At 35.1% G+C, this 13,995-nt stretch overlaps 1 protein-coding gene across 1 annotated transcript in view; it reads right to left on the bottom strand.

The window, feature by feature from the left end:
* BABAM2 (BRISC and BRCA1 A complex member 2) overlaps positions 1-13,995 on the bottom strand; it is a 161,967-nt gene that overhangs the window by 95,025 nt on the left and 52,947 nt on the right. Inside the window, exon 6 of the mRNA XM_079298010.1 lies at positions 13,428-13,502. Coding sequence (XP_079154136.1) covers positions 13,428-13,502 — 75 coding nt within the window. The remainder of the gene's footprint in view (positions 1-13,427; positions 13,503-13,995) is intronic.

The raw sequence follows: 13,995 nt of genomic DNA, 5'->3' as shown, positions 1-13,995 counted from the left end.
TCTGGTGGGAAAAAAGATAATAGAAGAAATCAAGCCTAGTATCCAGAGAAGGTTTTACACAAACAGAAGAAAAATAAGTAGTTCTCTAAAAATTTATTTTCTAAATTTCTGATGGTAGAAAAATTTGAGTTTTATATCCAATAGTCATTTAAAGCTAAACCATTAATCAGCAACATTTATCAGACCACTTCTTCCCCTGCCAACAAAATCTTTTTTCAGACACGGTATTCCTTCATGTGCTATTTGGAGGGAAATGCTTCTCAGCAATAAAAATTCCTTCTGTATTTTTTTTCATTCCCTTCCAACTTATACCAAACAAGAAAGTATAACAGACATCCTTTTATGGTTAAAAAGATCCCAAGGTTCTTAATGTTCTTGGACAAGCAATGCCCACATTATCACAACACTTTCTTGATTTAACACAGTTTGAAGATGAGGATGATGCTTCACATGCTCCAGGCTGAACAGATTTGTTAGGAAGACATGTCCTGACAGATATGCTTAAGAGAATAAGGTCATTGATTAATCAAGAAAGGAGTCCATTAAAATAATGGAATGAATATATTTGTAGATGGTTACTCAGCAGGACACTGTCAAGGTACTTTTGTCAATTTTTGAATATTCCCTTCTCAATTAGCATTAACAAATGCTTGGCTCCATATCTGTCTAGCTCTCAGTGTGTTAGAAGCTGGATTGCAAATAATAAGTGCATTTAAAAAGAAAGGAACAGTCTTGAACTATTAATTTATATGAAGTGACAAATTGAGCATTTCTAAATACTTTCTTTTCTGCACAACAGTTTTGCAAAGATCTGAACACCCTCATGCACGGAGAAACAAATATCTGGAGACAGTACCGTAAAAGTTTCAAACTAGTGTTTTCAAAAGTTTGCATGTAGTAAGCTTCCAAAATATTAATCTCAAGAAGAATCTTTTTCATTGTATTTTTCAAAGAATATAAAATTAGAACCCAAAGATGAAGAGATAAGACTTGCTTCCAGTCTTTCTCTGTGATTCAAAAAACACGAATGTTTTGTACAGCTGTAAATATCTTAATTGAAAGTACATTCCAAAATTGCCTTAATATGGTAATGCAGAGATTATTCATCTTTCTCTACAAATTCAGACTCTTGTTTTTTCCGTCCAACCCCAAAATAGCTTTTGCATATTAAGCGAGCAGTTAACAATCTTCATATTGAAAACTTACTATTGATTCTTTCAGCTTATATTAAAAGAGATTTTCTTCACAGTAACAGTGATTAACTCAGTGGAGGAAGAAGAAAATCAGCTGCACCACGATCTACCACAAATGCTCCCAAATGGACTACTTGACTAAAGATTTAAATTGTACAATCCTTAGATAGGCATTCCCAAACTGATTTAAACAATACTGATAGATGATTAAGAGCAGGAAGGAGTTTACAAAAAAATTCAGCTGAATGCTTTGGTCCTAAGCAAGTGTAAATATTCTACTTGTGCATTCATCCCACTTGAGCCAAGTTGTTCTAAAACTTGTTGAATGATGAAAAGATTTTGAATGTCATAAAGATTTCATTCTAGTGTAGGCATACTGCAATCATTTTTCTCCCTTGTAATTTAGTTTCAGATTCAGCACATATGTTGCCACTCTCTTCAGATGCCTCCCCACTCCGTTTCTTTCCATGACCTGTTTTTAGTCTCAAAATGTAATTAAGTTCATAGAAGCTCTATGAAGATAAGCAGTCAGTTAGAGGAGACACACAACTAGTTATTCCACCAAATGCTGTGACAGGTAATTCAGTTTGCTATGAAATGAAGCAAAAGGGGAGCCAAATAGTGAAAACACTTCTCATCTTTTCATGTGATAAATCACTACACAGAACACATGGGAGAACAATAACAGCATCGTGCAGCAATTCAAGAAGATGAGGGATTACAAAATGCAGCTTTACTATTTCTACTGCTCACAAATGTGGCAATTTTACTTAAAACCTACATCTGTATGCACCAAAAAACTGCTCTAGAAGAGAAGTCCTGCTAAGCACACTCACTTTGCCTTGATAAAGAACATTGCAAAATTGATTAAATTTCTTTTTTCAAATCCCATTTATACAGATCATTATTACAATTTTCCAAGTTTCTTGGGAATACATCATTCCAAAATAAAGAGACTGCAATATTTTCAATCTTACATGGATCTCTGCTCTTAAGAGGCTTCTAATGACTCTCAGTTCTTCTCTACTAAAATATCTCTTTGTGCTATATCTTCTTTTATATTTAGTATTGTAGCACTATATTAACATAATGCTTATTCATACACATTCACCTTCTTGTAACAGTGATAACATTTTTGTATCAGTGGCATATAACTTTCTGCACCATTCTTCCAGGAGGCATAAGTTTATTCAGCTATATTCACAAAATTCATAAATAGAGGCCAAGGAGAAGTAATTCTGCATACTGCAATGCTGCCTCACATGAGTCAGAGAAATAATATATGCCTCCAAGTTGCTTTAATGGGTATAGTCTCCTAAATGTGATATTATCATTGCCTGAAGGCCTGTAAATGGGCCTGAAGTTTGATCACACATCTTTTCAAGAAAGAACTGGCAACATGTGGTAAACAACAACAACAAAAAAGAAACAAAGAGAATATTTTAGCTATTAAGTTGTTGCCATACAGTAAAACTGATGCCGCAAGAACACAATCATAAAATGCCAGTCTTGTTTATTACAAATTCTGTTTCACAGCTTCTTATGAAACATTTGCTATTGCATCAAGAGAATCTCTCTGGTAATTTCCTTCCAACACTTCTTTTGTTTTAGGAGAGCTCATAAAGCATTCAGTCCTAAAGCATTCTATTATTAACAACTCAGTCTTTTATTTCTACAAAACAAGTAATATCCACATAGAATTTACACATCTTGAAATAACGTTTCAAAAATTCCTGATTTTGAAAAGGGAGTTTGAGTTGTCAAGTAAAACAGAATATTAATACAAGAGAATCTGCTCTTCTGTTCAGTAGCTGGAGTGCAGTCAAGGTTAATTACACAGAACAAAGCCTAGAAGTTACTGCTATTTTAACAACCTTTTATTGACATTGGCAAAAGAAACGATATGCATAAAATGAAATGGATACACAAAGAACTACATTCTACCTAGAAATGTAAGTGTTCCATTTGTAAACAAAGATGAAACACAGCCTTAAGAATATAACATTAAAATTGCATTTTTGTTCAAATATTTCTCATACAGACTGCGAGTCAGATTGCATGTACTTTGGTCACTGCTCTGCAATTTATTTGCTTTTCAATTTATTTTTAAAATAAGTGAAACTCTGAAGTCTCCCAACTCTCTGTTGACACGGGGTGCTTGTTTTTCCTTCAAGGAAAGTGTGTCCAAAATGACTGCTGAGTTGAACTGTGATGAATTGTGAAGATAACAGAAAGAGGGGAGAAGAACTGCTCTGGATAAAGCCTTGGACAAGCCCTCTACTCACAGCTCAGGGTTCCACTCTGAATTTGCAGATACCTAGCTTGTGTTTCATGTTCTGTCTGAAAAATAGAAGTTTTTTATCACATGTCACAACTCCTGTGAACAATATATTAAATTAGAACCTGTGAGATGATCAGTTACTAATTTCATCTAATCTATGAAGGGAAAAAAACAACAATACCTACATGTATGTCTAAACTGGAACCCAGGTACAATTTGACCTACATTTCAAGGGCTTATCTAATCACTTAACAAAAGTAAAAAGAAAATTAAATAAGATTTATTACTTAAAAAAAAAAATGAGGCTAGGTGAAATGAGATAAAATTAATGATTTTATCTAGGACACACATTATAAATGCTAAACAATGAGAATAATAATTTGGAATGAGTGTGTTTATTCTTTGTTAACCAACACATTGTCCTCAGGGTTTTGCAAATGAATTACTGATTATTTACATACCATCAGTCAGTCATCAGTTTTAGTCAAGACATCAGTCATATTTCTCTAACATTTTTCTACACCAGAAAAGATGTAACTGTAAAACACACACTAAAACACTGGTACCTCCAACATTTTCTGATATATTAAAAGCACATATATTTCAGTAGTTTATTACTTAAGGTAACTACAAAAGCAAATCATTAAAATGGCAAGAGATGGAACAGCATCATCAGTTGACTTCCCTATTTTCCTCCACCAGGACTCCCTAATGGTATTACACGAGTATACTTCAGTGCTGTATGTGCATTCCAGACAGTTCATTACGCAACTCAAAACTGACATTTAATTCTTGGACATCTTTTTGCCCAAATTCTGATGTACTGGTAACCTGCTAAGGCCTAAGGAGTGCACCTAATTGCACCCAATGAAGCCCAATTAATGCTCCTCCCTACTGCCCCTTCTCTCCCATGGATGTGCTGTTTGCCATGATTACAGGTCCCAGCACATGAAAGACATACAAGTTCCAGCATGAACACCTAAACTGTTAAAACAGAAATAGAGAGTCAAGAGGTCTAAGTTTTATTTGTTGTTCTTTCACTGTCTCACTGAGATGCTGCTGGAAAAGGCAGACTTTCCTTTAGCCATCTCCACCTAAAACAGAAAATGCCTCTATACACTTTCTGTAAACTAGCAACAATCTTCCTAAACAGAAGTCACTATAGAAAATAAATGCTTTATAGGAACATGACACATTATTAGCTAGGTGAACAAAATGCTGTGCATTCTTTTAGTAACATGGAAGAAAAACATCCTATTTTTTTGTGTTTTTACATTATGCTTTATGGTATTATGATTAACAACATTGCCAGTATCAATTAGACAAAAATAAAAGTGATGGATCAGTCAATCTCAGTATGTTTACTGCTGAGAGTAACTGTTTCAATGTTAAAGCCCTAATTTTTTTATTTTTATTTTTGGCTTAAACTTCTAAACCCATGAAACCAAGTAAAAGTGAACAGTATTACACACGCCACTACATGGTTATTTTATGGACATATATTTTAAGAAGACACCAAACATATGAAACATCCTTTTAGGACTGACAGCAATTGAAGGATTTTGTACATTTAACAAAAAAAATTACCAAATGCAAATCACAGCATTCAAACCAAGCATGACTAAGAATTATATAAATCACCATACAGATGTACATCTCTGTTATAGTATTCTTTCTTAAGATGACATGGTGTAGTAAGCTGAAAACCAGAACAAAAGAACCCCAGAACACTAAACCAACTCAGCCCTTGTAACAGCAAATGGCACTTTTATAAACAAAATCTATATTAAAATGTCAATATACGAGTTGCTGTAGGATTTAAGCCCTGATCTGAAGCCTTAGGAAATCCCAATACTAGAAAGGGGCTGTGGGCTCAGCATGGAAACATCCTTCATAAAACCCTACCATCATGCTTTGTGCACTTCTGTATTTGCAAACACAGGTTTGCTGCTTCATGAGTTTTACAGATTATTTGCTACCTTCCAATTCTATGCTTGACAACTTCTCAAATATTTTTTCCTTCAAGAAGAAACAGCAGTGGAGAATGACTGCAAGAGTTTTAAAAATACATATTTCGCAGATCCACTTCCCAGTTTAAGACCACTGTACATTGCTTGTTCTACATACTATGGGCGGCCCATGTCAGATAAAACAAGCACCATCATTATGTAATAACCTGTAATTATTTTTATGGCTATTGAATTCCATTCTTCCTATGCAATACATAAAATGCAAATGTACAGCAATAGTACAAATTACAAGCCCTAACAAGGCAGTAAATCTGAACCAAGTCACGCAACATAACGTGTCTATAAACTTTCCCACCAGATGCAAAAAAGGGTTTCAAAAGCTGCTCTTTTTAACTTATTTTTCCTAATTTCTTAGAGAAAATTAAGGAAAATCCCCCTATCTCTAGTCATATCTGAACAGCAAATTAATAGTTCAATCAAATTTGAGGAGAATTCACAGAAATTGAGATGAATATTGTAAGATTTATTAGTAGATGTGGTGGTCCTTTTACTATTGCATTTTAAAAATAAAATACTTAAAGATAAAAAAAATTGTCATCAGAAATATAGTTGATTGGGGACTATGATTCATATTAAGATCATAACCTATAAAAATCATCAGCTGTGCAGAATGAGCTGTTCCAGTTGACAGATCTTATTAACAAAATCTTCCAACAAATTACAGAAAAAGCTGATTTTAAAATATTGCTTTTGGCTTTCAGCATATGGAGCTTAAGGTGCTCCTGACACCAAAATGCTTTATGTGGTTTTAGTGACTAGATGCCACAAACAAGCCATCTTGTTCTGGAAAAGCTCTACTAATAAATTTAGTGAGAAAGAAGGGAATTTTTTTTCCTCCCAGAATTCAAATGTAACACATTTTGATCATAAAGTACACTTTAATAAAGCTTTGAATCCCTTGGTTTGTGGGCAGAAGATAATAAGAACCAAGTCATGAAAGGATGACTAATTAAATCATAGTGTCTGTAAGTATTTCTGCAGCTTCACTGAACTAAAGCAGTTATCACTTTACTCTTAACTCTCCAATACCAGAAACAGTAGATTCTGTGACAAAACCAGAGCTGAAAAACTCTGAGGTCAATAGTATGCCTGCAATAGTAACACCAGCCAAGAAGCACAATACAGTGGAATATGAAAGATCTTATACACTTTTACCTATAGTGACAAGTGAAATATCTTGCAAAATAATTTTTATTTTTTTAAGCTATAATGAAAAACTAGACACTTAAAATATTTCAGCACCAGAAAAGTCTAGTTTTCTGATTCCACAACTTTTTATATTACCAGAAACTTTTCACAAAGACATGAAAACTTTTTTCCCCCTCCCCATTTTATTTTTGGTCAGTCAACATGGAAGGCCCAGTGCTTGGAGTTTTGCCTGCTTCAGGCACTGGCTACTGCTAAGCTGACAATGACCAAGGTATCAAGCTAAAGGAACACTTCCTCACTGGTGCTTTGTTGTTATTTTCAATGAAAAATGTGTACAGCAAAAATAAACTGCAGATTACTGGGCACAGGCTAAAATGAAAGACTCTAAGAGACAAGCATCAGTGACATCTATTACTGATAAATGTTTTCTGCACACACAGCTTACATTTTACCATTTTTTCTACATCATGCAATTTACTGTCTTCAGCTGCTACAAGCAATACTGTTTCAAATACTGCCAGTACTAACTTGCACAGGCCCATTTCTAATCTAAAATCTGAATGGCTCATTATAATTGTGTGTTACAAAGTTTGCCATTATTAACAGAAGAAGCCCAGACAATCTTTGATGATCCAATATTCTGTTTAAGTAAGTTAATGCTGGTATAGTTACCAATCTAGTGAATAGCACAGTCATCTACTTTTAAAATACAAACTATTTGCTCCAAATGCATACATCTCAAGACAAGGAATACTTCAGGGAATGCAATGAATGAAGTTAACTTTGTGTCTTTGTCACAAAGTCTTAAGCAGTGTAATATTAATAGCAATCTAAATTAGCCTAAAAGATCTCTGTGTATAGGATGGTCAGAGTATTATGAATTATGAGGACTACATATTATTTTGAGATTATCCATCAGCCTTATAAACTTACAGTTTGCTATTGGTAAAAGAGGTAAAATGACACCAGGCACCACAGACCTGACAAGTTTCATAGGGTATGCAGGTCCAATATTCTATCCAACACAAAAGAAACAGTATCTGCTGTATAACTTTCTATATTCCTTTGAGAGGTAGCTGCCTGGCACAGACTAAAGCAGTCCAGTGCAAAAAGATCAAGTCAGATCTGAACTCCACATCATTCTTGCCACTGTTGTGACCTCAACACACCACATCAGGTTTTAGTTAGTCATCTACAAACAAAACCAATGAAGTTTAAAAGCAAAAGAAAATATGATTCTTCTTCAGAATATTTAGCTCATGTTTTAAAAACAGCATTAGAACTTTTTATATAAGTGCATTTGTGTTTCGGTATTTGCAGCAACTTAACACAAATCTTAAATGCTGTCAAATAAATCAAACTGCTAAAGCACAAAAGTAAAGAAATTGGCCTGGAAAAAAGTCTCATTTGAACCTGCATATTACATTTTTGTTTGTTCTGTACTGTAGTGAATTACTCAAACATAGACAAGTATTGCAGTCTTTTCACAGTACCTGGAATTTGGTCTATGCTGTAAACAAAAGTTGCAGTGAAGTCTTTTAAGAGACTTCCAAATGATGAAATCAGACTAAGGAAAAAAACACAAATATGTTCTTATCTTTCAATTTGAACTTGAGGATAAACCTCTTCCATTGACAGTCCTACACACAACTGTTTGGCCCCTGGCAATGTGTCTAGACAATGTCTGTTATTTATTTCAGTTCTAGAAGATATGCACTAAATACAATGGTCATCACAAAAAAAAAAAAAAATAAAGCATCTAAAGAAACAGGCCTGTGTTGTATTTCCTTTACACTTCAATACTGAGCAATTATTGGAAGATTGCTGGCCACAGCATCATAGCCAAATTAGTCCTCATATTAGCTATTCAGCAGAGCACAACAAGCAGGTACATACACACAGGAAATGAATACTTTAAAAGATACATATAAAAAGGTGGTGTTAATCAGGAAACATCTTATTTAGCCAAAACATTAAATATCCCTTGGAAATAGGAAGAAAAATACCTAAATGTCTTGTTTTTAACAGCATCACCAGCAACATACTCTGAAATCCACTAATACTGTGCAGTCATACTACAGTCACATAAACAAGTATGATTTGTAAATTACTGAGATGGAGGTTTTTAATGATTTGTCATTATGATTACATACGTTCCCCTTCCTGACAAAAATCACCAAGAAAGAAACAAAACTACACAGAATGAATGTACCTAGGTAGCCAGGAAGGTCCATGGTGTCCTGACTTGGGTCAGCAATAGCGTGGCCAGCAGGAGCAGGGCAGTGACCGTGCCCTTGTGCTCAGCACTGGTGAGGCCACATCTCAAATGCTGAGTCCAGCTGGGGGCCCCTCACTACAAGAAGGACATTGAGGTGATGGGGAGTGTCCAGAGAAGGGCAGCAGAGCTGGAGCAGGGTCTGGAGCACAGCTCTTATCATGACAAGGCATCTGGGGCTGTTTGTTCTGGAGAATTTGAGGTTTAAGGAGGACCATTATCTCTCTGTTTGTAGAAACACCTGAAATAAGGTTGTAATAAGGTGGGGGTCAGCCTCTTTTCCCAGGTAACAAGTAACAGGAGAAGGGGAATGGCCTCAAGTTGCAGAGTAGGTTTAGATTGGATATCAGGAAAAGCTTCTTCACTGAAAGAGCAATCAGGCACTGGAACTGGCTGCCCAGAGATGTGGTGGAGTCACCGCCTCTGGAAGTGCTCATTTGATGTGCAAAAGGACACTTAGGGATGGTGATGTGGCTTGATTGGGCATGGGGTTATTAGTGGACCTGGCAATGCTGGGTTAATGATTCGACTTCATGATCTTTTCTAACTTAAAAAATTCTATGAAAAATTGAAGAGGTATTTTAGATGTTGAGCCTACTACATTTTATTATGGTGGAGTACACAGTATTTGTAAAGAGGCAGAAAAGGGAACTAGAGATTGACTCTAAAAATGATTATGTACAGTGAATTCTTCCCTTTATAAAATATTGCAGAGAAAATTAAAAATGCTGCAACCAACAGAAAATAATTTAATTCAAAATGAACATGCTGATTAAATATCCAACTGCAAAAAAAGGCAAAGTGCTCAAGGATTTTCTTGAGCGAAAGCCACATTATTTTCAAATAAGTGAACCTTAATGAAAGATTTATCATATACTTCACAGTAGTTTGAGCCATCAACTTGATTCTGTGGCTGTTTCAACACAAAGTTTCCACTTATATCAAATGGATTTGCATAAGAAAACAATTTGAAAGTGGATACAAATGTCCACATTCAATTAAAAACCTTTGCATTAAAGTATAACTTTTTAAAAGAAAAAAAATAATGAATGTGCTTTTTAAGTGTAAGCCAACATTTCTTTTAGAATAGCTCTTTAGCATAGAAAATACACAATGTTTTTTCTTTCAAATGTAAAGGAGTATGCCAAAAGAAGTTATGAAGAGAGATTTACCTGCTGCAGACATTATAATAGGTATTATGTTTCCAACTAAATAAAATCTGAAGAAATTTTACTAGAATAGCTGAAGAAATTTTGCTACAATTTTAGAATTCAAAGGAGGAAACAGTATACTCTGCATTGCTCTCTTAACTATCCTTGGTCTTTTTAATATACTCAGCTATTTTACTTAAAACATACACACACTTAAACTCAAATTTAAATTTAGTGCCATGAATACCTTTGAAATAACCTGGGAAATTTGCCTCTCCAGTCCATAACAATCCAAATTATGCTACACCTTCAAATTTCTATTCTTTATAGGAAAAGTACTCTCACCACAATCCATACAAAGTTGACAGAATAACACCATGATTCCAGAATGCTTTATCAATAACTCCAAAGATTTTGGGGCTGAGATCAGGGTTTATTAACACTACATATTGAACACACAGCTTACATCCTCAAACCCAAGTACTTGCTTATAAAACAAAGCTTTATAGCCCTGCTTGTAGCATGATGACCTACTGACATCAAAAAAAACTTCAGAAGAGCATTAAAAATCACTAGGATACTAGGAGAGATTGATTAGGCAAAAATAATGGTTTTTAATATTTCTTCAGATTTTAACACAAGTAGTATTAATTAAACATAAAAAAGAAGATGTCAGAGAAAGCACAACATGTTTGAAGTTTGCAAATCATTACAGAGAAGCTACTGCACACTGTATGGTGTGCTACAGACTAGAACATAATTCAAACACATTAAATTCTGCAATAAAACATTAAGCTGTTAATACACTAATAGCCTTCAATTACTGATTGCTCTTCCACCTTTCAGGGTAATATATTAACAATTATTTCCACCTGCATCAATAGATGCTCTATCAATCATGCACCATAATCCAGCAGGTAGCATCAAAACCAGCACGACAGCCATGATGGAAAATAAACTTTTATTGCAATACATTAAAAGCCTATCTATGTGAAATGTCTCATCAAAAAAAAAAAAAAAAAAAAAGACATGGACAGCTTAAAAAAATAAAAATCTCTTTTTTGTTTAATAGCTTTATTAATTTAGAGTAGTCAGAGCACAATTACTTAAATCACAACAGGGTAGTTATGATTCTACTTGCATTTATGTTGTTTATGTTGTCACAAGAGTTGACATCCATCTAGCTCAGAGAACAGGAAGCTAAAGGCAGCAAGGGTATAAGATCCTGCCTGCTACAAAGCACACTCTGTCATAACCCATGCTGTAGCCTAAATCAAGCTATTTTTCTGCTATCAACAAATACTTCTGGAATACAGCAATATTTCTTCTCCTGTGGCTACTCAGCCAGACTACATGTCACTTTCCTACTGCAGACAGTTAACGTGCCAGCTTGTACTGTAGAAGTCTGATTAAGAAAACTAAGGATTTCACTAGTAATTGCCTCTCAAGAAGGATCCGCTGCTGTAAAAATCCAGGCTACAACATACAAAAATACATTAACTTAAAAACTCCAAAGCTAAGACATTAAGACTCCTGAAACACCAAAATAAAGGCAGACTGAGAAATTTTGTTTCTGCTGCCTGCTCTGTGTGTCTCTTCACCTCACACTACACACGTACGCAAAATAAATACGTGTTTTCCTTCAGAATAATGAATCACTCAGTACTCAGGATGAACACAGCTCCAGGAGAAGATTTGTGGAGCACTAATGATTTACCCACAGTATACAAACCTTGTTTAGAGAAGATGTTTAGTGAACATGATTGGGAATTACAGTAAGGAGGAATATGCTATCATGCATTAAAACATTACTCTTCAGAAACAACAGCAGATACTATCATGGTGTTCCTACATGATGACAGGTTCATAAGTCATACACCACCTTCCAATCTGTAAGTTTTCCCAGAAACTGAATAGAGAGGTACAAGACAGCACTGCAACTGAATCTATTGAAATATATTCCTTCAGCATTTGTCCTGAAATCCTTGAGTCATTTAAAATTGCTCTTGAAAAATACAGCACTTGGGAGGGCTGGCAGGAGTAGACAGCATATTAGACATTTTTGGTCTTCTTTCTTCCCCAACATCTTTCAGAAGCAAATCACAGCTATCCTGCAGTCTAGGTGAACTGTTGCTGTGTCCTGCTTAACACCAACCTTTTCAAAAAGGCCTTAGCCAACCCTCTTACATTTGACCAGAAACATTGCCACCAAGTGAAAAATAAAGCCCAATGAAAGACAGCAGCTGGGAGAGGAGTTGGTACAGAAAGTATCTGCATACTTGTGAGAAGCAGCTCCTTATTCAAGCAGAAAACAATCTACAGAAGGTAGAAAGATCATGGGATTACAATCTTGGCAACCAAGAAATTTCAGTCAAGATTATAGTTGTGCCTGCCTTTATTTTCATGGTTTGTAGCTTGAGACATCTTATTTGGTGAAACACTGAAGACTCACAGTTGAGATTTAGCAATTAAAGTCAGCTCTAACCACAAGATAAAGAGGAGGTAATGAAATCCACACGGACAATTTCATCTCAACACATTAGTTTTTAAAGATTACGTAGCTGTTCCTCTGTCCAAATATTTAAAAGCAAAAGAAGGCAGACACATGGTTTAAAGGAAAGATGAGTGCTGGCAACATCAACTGACTCAAACCTTGTCTGCAGTGGAAGTTCTGGCACTTTATTCTGACAGTCATGATAGACAGAAAAACCAGATCTCTCACTGAGTTCTCTAAATATAGTAACACTGACCTCATGATGGGCTTCTACAGTAGCTGCTTCAAAGAGAGACAGTCCCTGTGCTCTAAAATCCACTCATTTAGAATTCTTCCATGGTGGTAGTTTGTCACAAATTACTTTTTATGTTTTAATTTCTCCTCTTAGCAATGAAATAAACACTTTTTTTATCCCAACTCGCAAAAATACTCTACAGCCATACTTTCAAAAGTACCTGGTCAAATTTCTGTTCATTGTGAACAATGAAGCAAAGTAATCACTGAAGCCTTTAGTTAAAATAACCAGAATTTGCTTCATTCCCTGTTAAGAAATGGTATATTTAGTTTGCTTTTCTGCTTCTACTATCAAGATTTCTGGTACAATTGAGACTGTTCATTAAAAATCCCAGCATTAATACGTAATGAAATTCCACAGACTCATGTAAAAGATGCCACTAAAGTGGCCCACAAAACAACAGTGTATCCAACATCACCTTTCCAAAATATAATCCAATCAGAAATGGTGAATTTTCAAACTGTTGGAGGGCAGGTAGGCAGGTAAATCAAAATAGTTACTAAGGAGATTACAATAATTCATACTCTCTCATAAATACTGTCCACTTAGTTGTTTTTACCTTGAGAAGATATGTAGGAATATTGCTGAAATCAACAGGCAACTTCAAGAGGAAGCGAGCTGAGAATTCTCCAGTCTGTGGAAGAAAGGTAACACTAATGAGACCTGGTAGCTAAAAGAGAACCACAAACATTCTGAAGATTAAATACTATCCAGAAAAACGTGTAAGAGCTCACACCAAAGAAAAGGGTTGAGATTTAAAACAAAACTGCTGAATGAAACTACTAGAGAGGAAAAAAAAATTGCAGATTTCACAGGTGTCATATGAAAAAAACACCTGAAAAAACATTAACTCTCATTGCCAGTAAGTCAACAGCAAAAAGTATTTAGAATAAAACAATGTGCATGACAGAAAATCCGACTATATTTTGTTATGCTCTAAATATAGATGTATCTTGGCTGTGCTCATTTCCGGACAAAGGTCTGGTGAGTCCTGCAAAGTGTCTGCAAGCAAAGCTACAAACCTGACAAATTGATAAGAACATATGGATAAAACAGAGGCATCTTTATAAACACTGCAGATCAATGCAAGAGAATTTGTGTTTAGAAAGGGGAGCACATATCAAAAG

This window comes from Erithacus rubecula (assembly GCF_903797595.1).
Source record: "Erithacus rubecula genome assembly, chromosome: 2".
NCBI classification, from domain to species: Eukaryota; Metazoa; Chordata; class Aves; order Passeriformes; family Muscicapidae; genus Erithacus; species Erithacus rubecula.
Note: the sequence above shows the minus strand (reverse complement) of the source record. Positions and strands in the feature narration are given on the sequence as shown.